At 36.1% G+C, this 19,420-nt stretch overlaps 1 protein-coding gene across 3 annotated transcripts in view; it reads right to left on the reverse strand.

Moving 5' to 3' along the window:
• The window catches only part of LOC150088377 (serine/threonine-protein phosphatase 2A 56 kDa regulatory subunit delta isoform-like), a 484,719-nt gene that overhangs the window by 234,973 nt on the left and 230,326 nt on the right, over nucleotides 1–19,420 (reverse strand). For all 3 annotated transcript variants that reach the window (XM_090369471.1, XM_090369470.1, XM_090369472.1), the window contains exon 9: nucleotides 14,103–14,265. In XM_090369471.1, coding sequence (XP_090225597.1) covers nucleotides 14,103–14,265 — 163 coding nt within the window. The remainder of the gene's footprint in view (nucleotides 1–14,102; nucleotides 14,266–19,420) is intronic.

Below are 19,420 nucleotides of genomic sequence, written 5' to 3' on the forward strand. Positions count from 1 at the left end.
AGAAGTTTGCCTTTAGCCAGTGGGTGGTCAATTGCTGGAACAAACTTCCATCTGTTGTTGTAGAAGTTGACAGCTTAAATAGATTTAAGGCAGAACTAGACAAACATTTGAAGCGAGTAGATGGGTGAAATGAGATTTTTTTTTTTTTTTTTTTTTTTTGCAAGCTATATAAGCTTGCTTCTTGCATCATGCACCTTTACTTAATGCTAAATTAGCTATGCACAGAATGTATTTTTAGAGAGGTGATAGCAGTTCTGTGATATCTACTGCTCTATTTTATTGAGTGCACTGGAGTTGTTCAATACAGTTTATGTTTTGGGACTAATACAAGATAGTAAGGTCATCAGCATATGGGTATGTTCAAACAGTAGCATAATGTCTTGGTTTATTCTGATGGTGAAAAGTGTAGCATTAAGAACAGAGCCCTCTGGGACTCCGTGGTTGAAAGATTGGGAGAGAGTATTTTGATAACAAACCTGGAAGGTACAATTTGCAGGAATCTCTATATTAGAAGTGGTAAATGACCTCATAGGCCAAGTATGTGTAGATCTCAAAGAACACCAAAATTCCAAATGGTATCAAACACCTTTTCGATAGAGGCATACCATTACCAGGTGTTCTTTTTTAATGAAAGCAATTTGGATGTTTGCTTCAACTTTGACCATAAGGTCCACGGAGAAACTGGTTTTCCAAAAACCATATTAATTTTCACTCATCAGTTACTGCGATTCCAGATACCACTTAAGTCAGCTGTGGATCACTTTTTCCAATGTCTTTCCGCTAGTAAGAGAAATCGATTGGTAATTCGGTGTTTAGTCTTTTCCTGGTTTGGGAAATTCAGTACAAGTGAGTGACATTAAGTGCCAGGATAGTAATTTTTGGAGTGGATTTGGATGAAGAAAAAAAAGCAAGAAATGAAGGGTGTTGTATTTTTGTTAACTTTTGCATTTTGAGATAATATATGCCAATAGGTCCAGGTGCATTGTTAACTGAGCTAATTTAAGGAATTTTTTTTTTTTAATACCAACATATTAAACATGATTGATTATACAGTAGTGAATGATTTGTATTAAAGTTTACTTATGTATTTCTCAGCTACTGTTTAGTATTTTGAAAGGGTTTATCATATGCACTCACTGCAGATACTGCAATGGGAGAACATTTCTTCAAAGGCATTTTATTTCAACTACTTTAGGAGATGATATATCCAGTCCATTCCGACCTGAATATTGAAAGAAAAACTGATGTGATTTGTCACCAAGTCTCTTATAGTTTATAATGTTATTACTGGTTGGATATTTGCAGAACAAGTTCCATGCTTTATATTTTTTCCCTTTTTTGCACTGGTGCATTTTGTACTCCATCAGTGATTAGTATTTTTGTTTTCCTACATGTGACTACAGTATAACAACTTTGGCTGCAGCTAGTATTTGCTTTATGCATCCAATTATATCATCAACATGCTGAGATTCAAAAACTTTAATATCAAATATAACACGAGTGGCATATTTGTTCCAGTCTGCTTTGAAATTTCCAATTTCAATTTACTTGTTTCTTCAGAAACTGAAAGTTCGACTTTCAGTTTCTGAAGTGGGTGTTGTGTGGATTCAGCAGACTATTGGGTAATGATCACTGTTCTAGAGGCCATCAATCACTGACCAATCAACAACTGGAAATAATACTGGAGAACAGATGGAAAGATTGATGACAGAGGTTGACTCTGTAGGAAAGTGAACATATGTGTAGAGACCAGTGGTAAGTACAATAAGATTGTGTTGTCAATTATTGCACTGTGTTGGTATCTGCATAATGAGGTTATCTAAGTCTATTTTAGCATGAAATAGATCAATTGTTCCCTTGAAAAAATTTGTTAAACACAAATTTCGTTATAAAGAAATATGACCTTTCAACAGTGAAAAATACTGTAAATTCAGAAATATAGGAATTAAAATATAAGAAATAAATCAGAAATAAGTGTGAATGAATAAATTTCCTAACATTTTAAAACAATTTATTAATACATACACATTAAGAAATGACTACATACATGATGCACACAATATATTCGTACAATTTTAAGAATTTTGTCGTAAAATATTTAGTTATATTTTGTTGTACACTGAACACCCAACTATATTTTCTGTTGCATTTTCTTCCCACTGAATGCTTCAATGCAAAGTTTCAAATGATGCCAACATTTCTTGTTTGGAAGGTTTAATACTGCTGTTGCCCTAATTCCATTTGTTGCCCTCATTTTCATTCAACTCATCATCGATACTGTCACTAGTTTTTTAAATATGCTCCAAAATGTTGGAGTCACTCAGATATTCAGCTACTATGACATCATTATCAAATCCTAAAAATTCGTCAAGAACAATTTCTCCACTGATCAAACCTCTCACTTGGAGTTATTCCCAAGATTGCTCAATGTCTTGTAGTAGTTCATCCCTCTCCTGACTTTGCCAAAATTGGCAAAACAGTCCTTAATTGTTGTTTCCATCAACATCTTGACTCCACACTTTCGCCAACTCTGATATGCACATCTGCAAATCTATAGGTTGGTTGGTTTCTATTCTCAGTATAATTTTGTTCAGTATGTGCCTTCGGTAAGGCATTTTCTAATTCTTAATAATGCCTTGGTACATTGGCTGCAGTTTAGATGAGGTATTCAGAGGGAAGAAAACAAGATAGGTGGGAAGAGATGGGGTTATTGACAATCAATACGATTTTTCTGTGTTCTTTCATCATCTTTCTATCAAAATTTAAATTCCACCGTTCAATTCCCCCCCCCCCAAAAAAAAAGTGTTTCTATCCAATGCGTACAGTTTTCTTTGATTACAACTCCACCTTCGCCAGAAATAACTTTTTTGATTAAGCCATGATGGCACCCTTTAAATGGACCCAGCCAACCACAACTCGCTTGGAATATTTTATGCCCCAAAAAGATGCGTACTCCTTTTCTTTTATTAATGGCTCTGATAATCGGCACGTTTTGGTCTTGAATCAACTTCAGCCACTTAAAAACTGCTTCATCTACATCTTCATACAGGCATAATTTTGCATGCTTCCAACTGTTTCAAACTATATATTTCAAACTGTTTCCTCAAACAGTTTGAAAATCAAAACACAGTTTTTCAGAATGGTTAACACACTACTGACAGGAATAACAAATTTTAAAGGTTTTTTTTTTTTTTTTTTTTTAATGCCCCGATCTACGCTATTAAGCACTTCCACTTTTTCACATTACATTCAAGGATTTCCTCTTGGACATTGTAAGGTTACTTTCACAGCAGCTAAAACAAAACTGATTTAGGGATCATTTGTACCTACCATGTAAACAGAGACAGGTCAGTGTGGATGACTCATTTCTTCAAAACAACAGATTAATTTCAGGGATAAAGGAAAATCACTCTCTCCTAATTCTCTAATAGGGTGCTTACAGTAGAAAAGAGGTTGGTCAGACCCAATGTCCTTGTTGGGAATATGCCTTAATCTTTGTTATCAATGTCCACAGCCTTAGATAACATAGACTTACTTAGGACACTTAGATAACATAGATCTGTGGACATATAGATAACAGTTAACCAGTGTGACTTCTCAGTAGAGTAGTGTATTGGTTTTACTTCTTTTTAGCCATTGCTGACCCACTGCTGGGCAAAGGCCTCTCCCAAAACTTTATCTTTTTCTATCCCGCACTGTGGTTGGCAGTTTCCTTCTGAAGGGTTTTACGGGCACCACTAAATTATAAAATATTTTAGGTCTTAATCCGTGAAATTAATTCCTTTAGCTCTTAAAGGCTAATGGGATTAATTTTTAATCCTTTTAGTTCAAAATTCATGCTTTCTACACACATCAGCTGTATTGCTTGAAGGCCAGAGATGTGAACAATGTGTACCCGGGTCTCTCGAAATCAGTTCGTTATGAGAAATTTTCTTCGTTATACGGAAACTATTTTCAATGTAATGACCAAGGGGAAATCAAAAATGCTCGCTACATAGAAAATTTCGCTTTATTCGCTATAGAAAAGTTCGTTAGAAGTCAGACTGTATATGATTTGGAAGAAGGTATATACGGAGACTAGAGTGAATGAAGTGGTGTGAGCAATACACACACTACAATGGCATCTAAGTGTAGTATGTATTTGGAGGGAATTCTTGATTCCACCAAAATGGCAACACCATCACGAGCTGTGTTTGTCGAATCTCTGCCTTGTCTGTAGGGTTGTTGTTGTTGTTGTTGTTATTTTTGGCGCAAGGGCTGCTCAGGCCATATTGCGCCGATCAGCGATGTGGACGATACTCATGATGACTGTTTTGCAAACAATCAGAACTGATCATATAAGTTTATCCGTTTGATAAATGAGAAAAATTCTGTGAGATTGGCATTATTACCTATGATATGACAGAGGTTCAAAGATTCTTTAAGATTAGGAAGAAAACTGAATGAGAGTTGCCGGGCATGCGAGTATAAGGTGCATTCAACAAGAATGTGCTTCATTGTGAGTTGAGAATTGCAGTGTGTACACTGAGGAGGATCATTGCCTGTGAGGAGGAATAGGTGGGTAATGTGACTGTGACCAATTCTTGCTCTGGCTAGGATTACTTCTTCCTTTCTGTTTTCCCGGAAGCTAGAGGCCCATAATTGTGGATCTGGTTTTATTTGAAAGAGCTTATTATCTGGTTTATTTTGCCATATAAGTGTCCATTGTTCCTTACATATTCTTTGTATATTAGATTTGTAGTCAGCATATGGAACGAGAGCACATGATGACTTTGAATTAGAAGGATGTTTGGCTGCATAATCTGCACATTCATTTCCAGGTATCCCAGTGTGGCCTGGGATCCAGCAAAAGATAACTACAAGCTGGCGTTCCTGAGTGTGTATCAACATATCTCTTATAGTTTTTATTAAAGGATTCTTTGGTGAGGAGGTGTTTTGTAGGGTTATAAGTGCACTCTGCGAGTCCGTATATATTATACTCTTTTTGATGGACAGATGGAGAATATTTTGTAGGGCAAGCTTGATGGCAAATAACTCAGCTGTATAACTGCTGCATTCTGTGGGAAGTGATAGAGAGATGGTGTTAAAAGGGAATACTGCTGCAGCACCTACTGCGCTATCAGACTTTGATCCATCGGTATATATTTTTGTAAAAAGAGGATAATTCTCTGTGTGAGCAGTATGGAGTTGTTGTATATTGATATTTGCCAGGGAATGCTTCCCCCAGTTTACAAAGCAATTGTCGCAGGATGGTATAGTATAGGCCCATGGGGCGACTGGACAGGTTGGATCTTGGAGGACTTTTTCTTGTCTGTAGGGAGTATAATGATTAACAGAAGGAGACACTTCAGAAGTCAAGTTTGTTTCCTGCAAATACATGCCTACTGGGTTATAATGGGTGATAAATTTGTATAAGTCATCAATACTGCTATCTACAATTCCATTGTAGGATGTGGTCCATTATTTTCATTTAGAGGTGGATCTGCTTGTTTCTTGTTGGCTGTTTGCTGATATCAATTTCTTTCACAGCTGTCTTTTTTTTTTTTAAGAAAAGAAGGGGCACCAAGTATCGATTAACACCTTTGGCATATATTTCAAGCAATTCTTCTTCATTGGCTGTATTATCTATTATCCATCATGAGTATTGGGAAGGGTTTTTTTTTTTTTTTTTTTAACTTCAACAGAAAATTTAATTCTTACTGTTTCTGTGCATTTTGAATTACTAGAGGAGCAGAAGTGGATGGGTTGGATTCAGGATATTAACAGCCTGATCTGACATCATTTGTTGAGATCACTTACAATCTACTAACAGAGATTTTGCCCAATCAACAAGTAATATATTAAGAGGAATAGTTATTTCTGTATGTATTGCTATTTCATGTTTTTCGATAAAAGCTGCATAGATACAATTTGGAGTGTCAAGAAGGAGTTGTTTTCTTGTCTTCTGGTATTATATACTTTAATAAAATATACTTTCAATATTCTTTACCTAATTTCCACAGCTCATAGGCTTTGGGGTATGGTGCATGAGAGCCTTCAATTTGTACAGCAAGTTTTTCTGCATTACAGTGCACTTATGCATGATCTGTGGAGCATGCACAAGTGCATTGTACAGCAAATTGCTGTCTCATTGGCATGTTGTGTGAATGGCCATATTTTTGGCACTTACAGCATCTTATATACAGGGTGTTTCAGTTAAACGTTTCAGAACTTCTAAGAGGGGTAGGGTACATCCTGACAACTCGAAATCATATAGCAATGTGGGGTCGGAAATGCTTTCCTGAAGCGGTGTTGTACACAGAAGCACCATAAAAAGAAAAGAGACCGTAAGTGAGAAATTGCTTTAATAATACATGAAAAGAAGCAAAAGGTACATGGATTAAAGTAAGTGTTCGAAGTTTCTTCCACGGGCTACAATGCACGCCTCACATCTCCGACGCATGGACATCCGAACATTCTGGAATACTCCAGGCGAATTTCGAATTTCTTCGGCAGCTACTGCGATTCTTGCAACCAGCTCCTCAGCATTGTCAACAGGGGTGTCATAAACTAGCGATTTCATATGACCCCAGAAATAAAAATCACGACATGATAGGTCGGGTGACCGAGCAGGCCAACGCACGGGACCACCACGTCCGATCCACTGTTGACCAAATGTGACATCCAGGTAGTTACGAACATCTCCGCTATAATGGGCAGGGGCTCCATCGTGTTGGAACCACATTGTCTGTTGCGTCGATGCAGAAATCTGTTCATCTCTCAAAAGTTGTGGCAATACTTGCTGCAGAAAGATCAAGTAGATAGGTCCAGTTAGACGACACGGTAACAGGTAAGGTCCGATGAGGTGATCTCCCATAATACCGGCCCATACATTGACCGAAAATCGAATCTGTGCTGCACGACGCCGTATTGCATGCGGGTTCTCGACCGCCCAGATATGGTCGTTATGCGTGTTGAAAATTCCTTCCTTTGTGAAGGATGCCTCATCGGAAAACAACACTTCAGCAGGAAAAAGGGGATTTGTAGCACATTTTCCAAGGTACCACTGTGCGAAAGCAATACGAGGTTGAAGAAACTTTGAACACTTACTTTAATCCATGTACCTTTTGCTTCTTTTCATGTATTATTAAAACCATTTCTCACTTACGGTCTCTTTTCTTTTTATGGTGCTTCTGTGTACAACACCGCTTCAGGAAAGCATTTCCGACCCCACATTGCTATATGATTTCGAGTTGTCAGGATGTATCCTACCCCTCTTAGAAGTTCTGAAACGTTTAACTGAAACACCCTGTATATACTTAACTTATTTTTATATATTATTACTTATTAAATTATGGTACTACTTGGGAGCATCAGGTTTGCAGTGACCCCAACCAACCTGCTAGTTATATATAAATCTAGCCCTGATATGGATAGCCTTATATATACACCGTATTTCCCCATGTATAAGACACCTTTTTTCGAAAAATTTGGAGTCTAAAAACTGGATGCGTCTTATACAGTGGTTGTAGATTTTTTTTTTTTTTTTTCTTGCATTTCCCGCTTTTTCGCACTTGTTGTCTTTGCGCTCATTGTTTCGCACTTGTTACCGGTATATTAGGTTACGTTTCGCCACGTTCTGCCCAGAAATGGCTCAGAAAAGATTTTCGTACAGTGCTGAATTCAAGTTAAAAGTGATCCAGTTTGCAAAAGTGAATGGAAATCGTGCTGCTGAATGTAAGTTTGGTCCTCCTCCAACTGAGAAAACAATCCGAGACTGGCTACGGGAAGAAGAAATCCTACTGAAAACGCTGCGGCAGAAGAAGGCCATTAAAGGCAAGTTAGCAAAATGGCTTGATTTAGAGAGGGAATTGAAGATATGGATTGAGGAGCAAAGGGCAATTGGAATTCCTGTGTCCACAAAGATGGTTCAGCATAGGGCAAGAAGAATTGCTGATGAAAAAGAAGTTACTGATTTCAAAGGAGGACACAACTGGTGCTTCAGGTTCATGAAACGGAATGGACTAAGCATGCGTACACGCACCAGCCTTGCCCAAAAGATGTCTGAAAGCTATGAGCAGAAGGTCCTTGAATTTCATCATTTTGTCATTCAGTGTCGGAAGACACATCATTTTGAGTTGGGACAGATTGCAAATATGGACAAAGTCCCCCTTCAATTTGATGTACCAAGTAACAGAACTGTTGATAAGAAGGGAGTGAAAAACTGTAACTGTGAAGACAAGTGGATATGAAAAGAGCCATTATACAGTTGTTCTAGCTTGTTGTGCTGACAGAACCAAGCTGTCTCCTATGCTGATTTTCAAACGCAAATGCCAAAAGAAGACATTCCTCGAGGAGTGATTGTCCACGTTCATGACAAGGGTTGGATGGATCAGGATGGGATGAAGATCTGGTTTGAGAAAGTTTGGAGCAGGAGACCAGGTGGGCTCTTACGCAAACCTGCCCTACTGGTGCTTGATCAGTTCAGGGCACACAACAAAAAATACAAAGAAGATTGCTGCAGAGCAAAAAACAAAACTTTCCGTCATACCTTGACATCCCAGCTCCAACCACTTGATGTCAGCATTAACAAACCCTTCAAAGCTGACATGAGACGAATGGAAACAATGGATGAAGTCTTCTGGGGACAATTTGACACCAGCAGGAAGAGTGAAGAAACCAACTATAGGAGAAGTTTGTACCTGGGTGAAAAGATCCTGGGATAATATCAAGATTGAGATCGTTGTCAAGTCATTTAAGAAGTGTGGCATTTCAAATGCCATAGATGGAACTGAGGACGAGGCAATATATGAAGACAGTGATTCATCATCAGACACAGATGAGGACCTGCTAATGGATGGGAGTTTCGACAGTGATGAGTTGTATGAATAAAACTTTATGTAATACATTTTTTTTTTCAAATTTTGGGCCCCAAAATTAAGGTGCGTCTTATACATGGGGAAATATGGTAAATATATAACATAGATACATATAAAAACAACAAATTAATCTAAATTTAAAGTAGATTAAAGAAATTGGAGAAAATTAGCAAAAGTTTGTGAAAATTAACATTCTCCTTCATGTCCATACCTCTGCTACTTCCTCAGGGGCTTTGAGGAAGATTTTTAAAAGAAGATTACAGAAAAGGGTATCATACATACCCGTTTCTGTAATCTCTTACCAGTTTTGCTAGGTTCACTTTGGGTTATTACTTGGTGGATAATTTGGAATAATGAGAATAATCTTTTTGAATGTATGTACTTAATTTTAAATAAACAGGGTGGTTTACATATATGACAGCAAACTGTGATAGGAGATTCAAAGCCCTATGGGTATGTATCAGATTGAAATGTCATAGTATCTCACCTCCATACCGCATGGTCAGTCTGAAAATGTTCAATTTTCCCGCCATCATTAGGTTTTGTGTGTGTAGTATTATTTGTTGCGCAGATATACCAGGTTTTATCCATGGCGTGATAGTTTACCTTGCAGTAGGCAAAATCTAATGATTTGCATTCCTGAGAGTGGTCAGTGGCAAGATTAGTGGCATCGCCTGGTTACTTCAAACAAACTATGTCGGATTATGCCTGTGATTTATCTTTGGTGGTCGAGCTTACGCAGGGATCGCAAAGAGGACATTGTTCTTGCTCGGCTCTGCATAGGACATTGTCATCTGACACACTTCTTTTTGCTGAGGGCTGATGACCCTCCTACGTGTGAGCAGTGCTACACCATTTTATCCGTTCAACTTATTTTACGTGATTGTACCAGTTTTAGAAATGCTCGTTTTACTGCTTTACCCCATATGACCGAGCCATATGCACTCAGTCAGATTTTAAATGACAATGTGTCAGCAGTTTTTAACTTTTTAAAATTGATTAATATATATATATACACTCATATGAAATATACAATTTGCTTTTACCATTGTACTGATTTTATTTATTGATATGCCTTTATATTCAAGTGCTTTTTTTGGGATGGTATGCAACGGTACAGTGTACCGGCACCTTTTATTAACAGTGACGTGTGACATTTGGATGCAGGGCACTTTGAAATTTGTAATATTTCATAAATTTTTTTCAACTTTTCCCTACTGTTCAAATAAGCTTAAAATTATTTAAATAAGTTTGCATTTTTTACTGTCTATTGTTAAGATATTTATAAGATACATATAAATATATGTATATATATTTATATATAAGGCTATCCATACCAGGGCTAGATTTATATATAACTAGCAGGTTAGTTGGGGGTCACTACAAACCTGATGCTCCCAAGTAGTACCATAATTTAATAAGTAATAATATATAAATAAGTTAAGTACATATATATAACCCATGCACGTATAATGTCTAATTGTCACAGGACAATAGCATTAACATAGGAGCCAATACCCTCATTTACACTATTTAATATTTAAATCTAAATGTCATTAGACATAATTCCAATATATATATATATATAATTACTACTGTAATAGTGAAATTTGCACCATATAGATGCTCAAACTGAGTCTATAGACACATAAGAGCAGATGTATGATAAAACTTTAGTATAAAATAAAAAAGCAGACCATTAGGCAAAAAAGAACCTCTAAAGACTAAGACAGTCTGTGCTGGTTTACTTTGTTATACCCTAGAAATAAACATATAATTAGTAATAAAATAATAATTTTGAGGCTAATTATTGATAATAGGATACCTCGAATGGCACTTTTTCGGGGCCTAGCGACATTGAATATATCCAATTAATAATTAGCAAGGCTATCTGTTTCTGTTTGTTATCTACCTGTTTAACTAGGTCCAAATTATAAACATTATGGCACCTATACTTAAATTTAACAGCAAACAGGCAAGATAACAGCTAGCCCAACAGATAGCTCTGAAATGAATAAAAGAGAAAATGAAAATGAGTGCCAATCAATATCACTTGATTTGTGGTGTTTTTTTATTATATACATGTGCAAAAGAAGCTTATGCTGAAATAAGGGGAAAAGAATTAAGAATAAGTAAAACTATATCACCTCAATTTCCCCCAAATTACTCTTAACAGATCTTGAGGTATAAAAATTAGTTACTTTTCTTTACTTTCTAACTCTGCTGAGCCCTAGGTTCCACTGGTGGAAACAATTGAACATCTATTTGGCTCCTTTTATCACTGGGGATTGTCTCTTCCATCCAGGTTTCAGGCTCTGCCACAAGCAGGCAGGAGCAGCAGCTGATATGATCCAAGCAAAGATTAGTAAGTGATGTTTCTCAAAGTACTTTTTGAAAAAGAGATGTCAAAATAGGATTTAATGGACTCTGGAATTAAAGGTAATACTATAATCACCTTGAAAAATTGCACTTAAGGCACAGATATTACACAGTAACAAATCGCATGGCACCAGGAACCCTTAAATATCAGATTTTAGCACAAAGACTTTTCTTCAGGTTCTAATCAGAATTACTACCAAGCTTATAGGCTCCCTCACAGCAGCCTATATATAATATGCATTTTTCCTGCCTATTAAAATTTAAATGGTTTTGTCTTCACAGCTTGTTTTATGCAACTGAGTGTTTCACTACGGTGTATGGCACTGATTGTGGTACATTGAAGCAACCACTTGATTTGACATGGCCCAATATCACTCTCCAAGGACTGAGAATGGATGTATATATTATAATTATTTTTTTTTTTTTTTTTTCAGTGGTGGGGGATAAGGCATCTCCATTGAAATCAATGCTTTCATCTCAAGATTAAAACAAAAGCACCATGATATGCTCTGCAATTATCTGATCCAAAAATTCCTCTTTTCGAATACTATCTCAACATATGCTGTTCATCACTGAGGAACTTCAGCACCTTGACGAACACACTCTCCATGATATCCAATATGCTGACCCGAAATACCATGGATGCTACACATAATATAGTAGAACTGCAGAAGGAATATTTCAATGCAATAGCTAAAATAAAATTTGCACACACTGCTCTGTTCAATTTCTATCATGGAGATTTTTCTGATCCAACTGAAGAAGAAGACTGAGTATATAACATTAAGGTTTGGGCTTAGGCGAAGTTTGAGTTTTTCAATTAAAGATCAGGTTTTCTACATTATACTTAAGTTACTAATAACTTTTTAACAGATGTCCTGGAATTGTCTCATAGTTTTAAATGTATAACAGAGCTGCCCTTCCAGGTGATGCTATACAATTTAAAAAGATATTAAGAAGCCTTGACCTTGATCTTTCTACCCCTACTGAAGACTGGGGCCAAATACTTGGCCTCAGTCTTCAGCAGGGGGTAGTAAGATCACCGTGACTGGAACAGAACAGTAAACCGTACACCTTTTACTTAGACAATGCAGATTCTTTTGAGCTGAATTCCTGTGATACAAATGGTTATGTGATGATCAGCCTATACTACAGCATCCACTTCAGCAACAGTGTTGTCATTAACAACCTCATTCTGGTGACAATGTAGAAAGTCCCCTGAGTGGAATGTGGTCTTTCTTTGAAGGTCTTAACTCCATTTAAAGATGATCATGCATCATCTCTACATTTTGCTCCATAAAATGGCCACTACACAGTGGTCAATGTTAATTGGGTTTTTTTGCCATCTGCATACAAAAATTTGGTAAGGGCACACTGGGCATGTATTAACAAATCCACAATGTTATCTTTACACACAGAGCATAACCATGCATATCTGAACAATTTCCGCAGAAGTATACATTGCTCTTCATTTTTGAAAGTCTACATTTTTTGTAAACTGCCCTACGTATGAAGAATGATCAAAAATTTAACCGATTGAACTAATATTTGGGAAATGATGCAGCTTGTTGGATAACCACATTGGTTTCCTTCAAAGTAGTCTCCTTGACACTGCAGACACTGATTCCAATGCTTCTGCAACTTATGAAAGCATTCCTTATAGGCTTCTTTTGAAATTGCTAGCAATCTGTATGTCTCACTCTAAATAATTTCCACATCTGTTGTAAATTTGTATCCTTTTAAAGGCACCTTAAGATTGAGAAAACTCACAAGTGCTAAAATGAAAAGATGACAGATGACAGAAAAGATGACAATTGCCAATAACAGAAGCTCACTTTTCTGGCCATTTTTCTTTGATATTTGTTTTGAGCTTTAGGTACATTGGCAACTTAACCCATATTGCACCATTTATATGAGAGAAGAAACAAAATATGGGTCAGCAGCATACTGCACTACACAATATGCCAACTGAGGATGGTACACACTAAGAGATTTTACATATTTTACATAAGAGATCCTGACATACAAGAACTCTGTGATCAAGTGAAGATGCAAGGCACAAAGTTGGCTGAAAAATGTAGTATTCCCATATTTTGTGTTAAAATTGACTGATACTTCCCATAAAAAACGTCAATTTCACTAGCGACTTGTGATATTTCACTAGCAACAAGTGATTGTGTAATTGGGCAGTTACACAATGACTCCTGGTCAGATCACAAATATCAGCAAATCATTGGTTTTTGAAATTGCATGGCAGCCATATTGAGGATCGCCATCAACAGACAAGCAACCCTCTTTAAACTTTTCAAACTACTAAAAAGCCTTCAAACAATAAACAGAATCTTCTGAAAGAGTGGTTATATTTTGTGTTTAACTTCTTGTTAATTTGAAACTTTCCTAATTTGCAAATTCACTGCTCAGTAAATTATTCATTTTAAAATGCGATGAAACACACAAAACACCTATTCAACACACACTAATTGAGACTGACTGCAGAAAAATGGGTAATTATAAGTCACCAAACATGCTGAACAAGTTGCAACTTATTTCAAGATGTTGCCGAACATTTTGATCACAATCATCATGTTCAACCAGCAAAATTTCAAAGTTCAATAAGCGAAGTGGTGAAGTGGCAAGAGTGTCAAACACATGAGTTTGAGCAGACCATGGGTTCAAGTCTATATTACTACTAAATACAGTTAACAATCATATTCATTGTCAAAATGATTGATTATAAACTAATTTGACCTAATGGTTGTACAGAAGCATAAACGGAACTAACACAAAAAATTTACTACTGGATATCAACAATAAATAGGATAACATAAAGACAACTTAAATAGGGCTACAAAGGTTAAAACTTACGGGTTCTGTTAAACTAGGATCCTTTTCTAAAAACTGCACTACACAATATGCCAACTGAGGATGGTACACACTAAGAGATTTTACTTTATGAAGTGGCATGAGTACTTTAAGGAGAAACACTTTATGCTCTTCTTTTAAAGGTAAAGCAAAACCATTGATGATACTGCAAAATAAATCTGTAGTAAATAAGATGCCGCAGACACAAAAAATGAGTTTTTACAAATAATGTTCATTCACTTTACAAGCTTTTGTCATACCACGTATCTGAAAATATATTTCCTTTAGCTTCAGATTTAAGTCTTAGAAAGGAATTCATTACAGTTGCAGTGCAGTTGGTTAGGAAAGAGGCCTCCAGGTTTGATTGCAATCATTTTTGTAAACATCTTGTCTTAGAACTTAACATATTAAAAGATTAGATATATTATCATATCCAAGTTTAAAGCAAAATATTCACACTACTAAAAAATAAATCTTGCTATATAAAAGGCTATATAAGTTATTCAAATAAAATATGCACATTTCAAATAGAACAGTGTCAAATGAATAATCTCAAGATGGCAGACACTGCTTCTGCACAAAGCAGAAAACATATGGACACATCTCTACATTTTCTAAATTAGCCCATTTCCAACTTAACTTTCCTACTAATTATTTTCTTAATAAACAGCCACTGAAGAAAAGTATGGATGCTTTTCAGTGAGAGATACAGATCCAATGAAATCTAATTTTATGAAAAGAATGGAATGAAAATAACTAAACTGAAATTAGTTAAGATCCATTAGGAGCTCCACCTATACTCAGCCGCTAAAAGTATAAGCCATCTCACTTGTAATTTTGTTTCATACAGTATAAAATGTATTTAAAAAAAATTACACCTCATAAATAATATATACATCATGTTTTCCATTATCAGTGGTAAGTTACACAGGAAATAGTTCTAATTCCAAATGAGGGGTGATCATTTAATTTGCAGACTGGTGCAATGTCTTATCTTAATTGTCATCTGTTTCTATGAGTTGGACAGTAAAAAGATGTTGACTGCTTTGGAAGAGAGAGTAGGAATTATAAAAGCCAATTCAAAAGAACAGTGTCCATGGAAGTATCTATAAAAAAGCATGGAGCAGAAACAGAATGTCCATGAGAGAGAGAGGAGACTGTTAGAGATATCATTAATTAATCTAATGGCTCTCTTTTGAATGGAATCTAGATGAGAGAGAGAGAGAGAGAGAGAGAGAGAGAGAGAGAGAGAGATGCGGAACAATATTCCACGACAGGACAGAAAAGTAATGCCAAGAATAAAAGAGAAAATCCAGTTTTTTAGATGCAGAGGAAGCACTATTTGTAATGTGCTTAAGCCAAGAGAGATTAGAAGTCAGGATAATCTCCAATAGAGATATATGATCTTGTCTAGAAATCAGAGTGTCATAGAAGATAAGCATAGGAGCAAAAGAAAGCTTTTTGCAAGATATAAGACAGGACTGAGTTTTAGGACTGAAATCAACTAAATTATCTTTGCCCCACTGGAAAATTATATGGAGATCGGCATTTAAGGAATTAGTGGTGCATATTCAACAAGTTGAAGCTGTCTTTGCAGGAAATATTTTCTCAAACTGGAAGGTGGAATGTAACGTTCTATCATCAGCAAAACTATGGATAAGATTAGATTTCTGGTCAATGGAAGAATATACAAGAGGAAAAGGGTGGGAGAAAGAACTGAACCTTGGGGAACACCAGCACTGTAACGAGAAAGTTTTAAAATATCAAGCACAGACTGAGATAATCTATTATATTTCAGGGTTTCTTAGGCATTTGTCAATAATGTTTCTCATTGACGTATAGGGTCCCAACCAAAGATCCTTTTCATTAATTTTCTTCTTTCATAATAACATTTGGTAGGTTCTCATAGTTATATCAGGTCTGTCAATTTCAATGAAATTGACAAATTTCAGTTCTGTCAATTTCAGTGAAATTGACAGAACTGAAATTGCAAACATCTACTGTTGTCATCTATTTCTTTATCTTCAATGATAATGAGAAGTGCTGGAAACATGCACACAAAATTTCGATTTGAATATGATGTACTGTTGGTTGATGAAATTTGTGCTACCTCAACACTCACAGGAATATTTTTCAGTAGGAAATAGTAATAGCATAATCGATTACAGTAGAGCGTGAATAACCCAAACTAATTGAAATCGGCAGTAGTTTGAACCTCCGATTTGTTTAGATTTTTGAACTTACCAAAAATACTGTTCTGGAGACTAAAAAAAAAGTTTAAGTTTAAAAAATAAAAACACTGGCTTTAAAATCTGAGGGATCACCTAATTTTTTTGTTAAAATCCAGTGCCTTTTCACACAACAAAGGTCCAGATATGGGTTCTCCTAAATTTCGTGTCTGTGTGAACCACAAATAAACAGCATCTTTAAGGATGGGTCATTAGCTGTTCTCATGGGTTTGTTTGTTTGTTTTTTTTTTTTTGCACCACATGAATCAAGTTTCAATGGGAACTTTAAAATTTTCCCTTGTTGTTTTTAATGTCTGTTATGGTTGACTTTCCAACCTTGTAAAATTTTTCTAAATGAAGACCTGCTTTCTCCATTTGAAAGTCTGTTTAAATTGTTAAAAATTTCTGCTTCCTTTTAACAGATAAAGAAAGCTACAGTACGGTAAAATAAAACCCTGTAAAAACTCTGTTCAGAATCTTTTTTACTCTGTATCTTAATTGAGCATATTGTATTAGTTGAAATTTCTGCATGCCGTGTTATTGACTGACATCTTTTTTTTTTTTTTTACTGTTTTAGCTTTTACAACCCCTCCCACCCAAAAAAAAAGTCAGTGAACAAAAATATCCGATTACAAAGTATGTTGAATAACAGATTACCAAATGTTATGTTTAGTCAGTACTGTATATTAAGCTATGTATTTAAGCGTAAATTTATTTTTTATTTTGCTAACCTGTGGATAATATTCTTCCGATTTTCACATATAATTTAATTTTAATTGGTAAGGGGGGGGTAAATTTGTGCTTGATATCTTCATTTTTAATAGCCTGTGGATAACAAGCCCTCCAAATTTTGCTTATTAGAATTGCCTTTTGTAATTGCACTTACTGTAATTATTTTATGGCACCAGCATACAAAAATAAATAACTCGTTCAGATTACTGACATTTCGAATGAGTGACATTCGAATTTGACTCTCTACAGTATATGTAAATTAGTTGATTATAAAATTGATAGCAATAGTAACCAAATTTTGTTTCAGGTACTGGGATTATGTTGTCAAAGCTTTAGTTCTGGTTCAGGGTGAAGGTTCCATTTCCCTTCCAACAAAAGAGACTAGGCACTTGTGAGGTGATCTGACTGAAGTGTACAAATTTGTATAAGACCTTGAATGGTTTGAGCAGACTCAATGCTGATGAGATTCTTCCTCTTGCTCAGATTATGCACCTGAGGGGACAAATTCAAATTGAGGAAAGACAGTTGTAGAATAGATGCCTTTAGCCAGCAGGCAGTTGACTGCTGGAACAAACATTCATCTGTCGTTGTGGATCATCCAAACAAGTTGACACTCAATTTAATGAGTAATAGTCAGCAAGCTTTCGTGAAACAGGTCCTCCTTAGACCTCATTAATCAAGACTGAGTCTGCAATTTGCAATGCATTTATGGAAAAACAAACACCTTGTTATGGTTTCCACAAATATACATAAAGCATCTGATACTAACTGACATCATGGGATTTTCAATGACCTTCATGCTCTTGATCTATAAGCCAACCTGCCTATATTCATTAAGAACTTCCTCTGGAGTCGTTCTTTTCAAGTTTGATATCAAAATCCCCATCTATGACATTCTTGAAGGAAATAAGTGGATAATCCAGTATTCGATAGTGTCAGATTAAGTTTGTCAAGAAACTTTTCAAAAATTCCTTTCCGTTTATTAAGCATCCGATCACCCCACAGACAATTTGCATTAAAGCCTTTTGTAATGCAGAAGGGAGAGAAGATACAAGCCTTTCACAAGGTCACTGTAAGGGTTGTGCAACTAAGGCCATATTGCTCCGGGATATGCGGAGGTCATTCCCTGACCTTTCCGTATTTGGTGGTGACAGGCTCGAACCCCGGTCTAATCAAGAAGCATGTGCTATGCACTGCTGCCCCTTCCCACCTGGCTACGGAGGCACCTGTCTTGGCTAGGAGAATATAAAAGGGGTAAGATTAAAACTGAAAGATACAACAGCCACAGCTTCTAGATTTATTTGTAGCATTATTGGAAAGGAGGGAACATGGAAACTGATTAGAATAGTTTCTCTATAAGGCAAACTGAAATGGCAAACATGAGAAAAACAATCTTTTCTGTAGATGACATTGTTTAAGCAATGTAAACAGATGGGAGTTAAGTTAGTTTCTTGAATACAAATGGCAATTGAATTATAATGGACAAGAAGATCCAGAATGTCACCAATGCTGCTGTAATATCCACCACAATACCACTGAAGAAAACTGGACCATATTAGGTTGTGTGACCCTCCCTTTCCAAAGGGCTGATGGATCACAGCAATCAGATCTGTTCGTTTTCAGGAAGTATGATTTTCCTGTATACATCTGTTCCTCTGTAAACAGGTTGAGAACTGGGTCTTCTTCGGAAGCTTTTTCTTTAATTTCCATACCTGCTGAGTCAAAATTTGTTCAGTATCATTAGGAACAGTGCTTTCTGAATACAAACTTTGGATAAGTATTAGGTATTAGCAATGATTGGTGTGTTAAGCTCTGTTTAGTTTAAGTGTTTTACTGAGTAAGAGTATATATTCCAAATAGTGTCTGCAACTGGTTTGACATTGATTTGTTTGGTGGGAGAGTTACATTTCTTTGGGTAGCAGTCATTCTTTGCACAGCAGTTATCATTGATGATTACTGCTCTGCAAAGAATAACAATTACTTGAGTAAAAAGTAGGTTAGGTAATATTTTCAGCCTACAGTAATATGTTGGTTTTTTCATATGCCCCCCCCCCCATCTCTGATCCATCGAAACAATTTTTTCTGGAGGTGAGAGTCTCTGCAGTATGCAGTGTTTGGGCCACTGCAATTTCAGCTTTTATGCTGCTCTGCTTTACAGTTTGTATAAATGTACTCAAATGAATTGTTAAAAGCAGCAGTACAAGTGGCAAAAAATTTGAATACATTCTAGAAATTAGCAAATTTTTGGCTGTTGAAACAATGTATTGGCTTAGGAATATATGGTTCAATTTGACAGTTGAGATATCCTGCTTTGATAGATGTTGAAGGTTTGGGGATATATGTTAGAATTAATTCCATGTT

Source organism: Mastigoproctus giganteus, chromosome 3, assembly GCF_048544385.1.
Source record: "Mastigoproctus giganteus isolate SK-2022 chromosome 3, ASM4854438v1, whole genome shotgun sequence".
In the NCBI taxonomy this organism is placed as follows: domain Eukaryota; kingdom Metazoa; phylum Arthropoda; class Arachnida; order Uropygi; family Thelyphonidae; genus Mastigoproctus; species Mastigoproctus giganteus.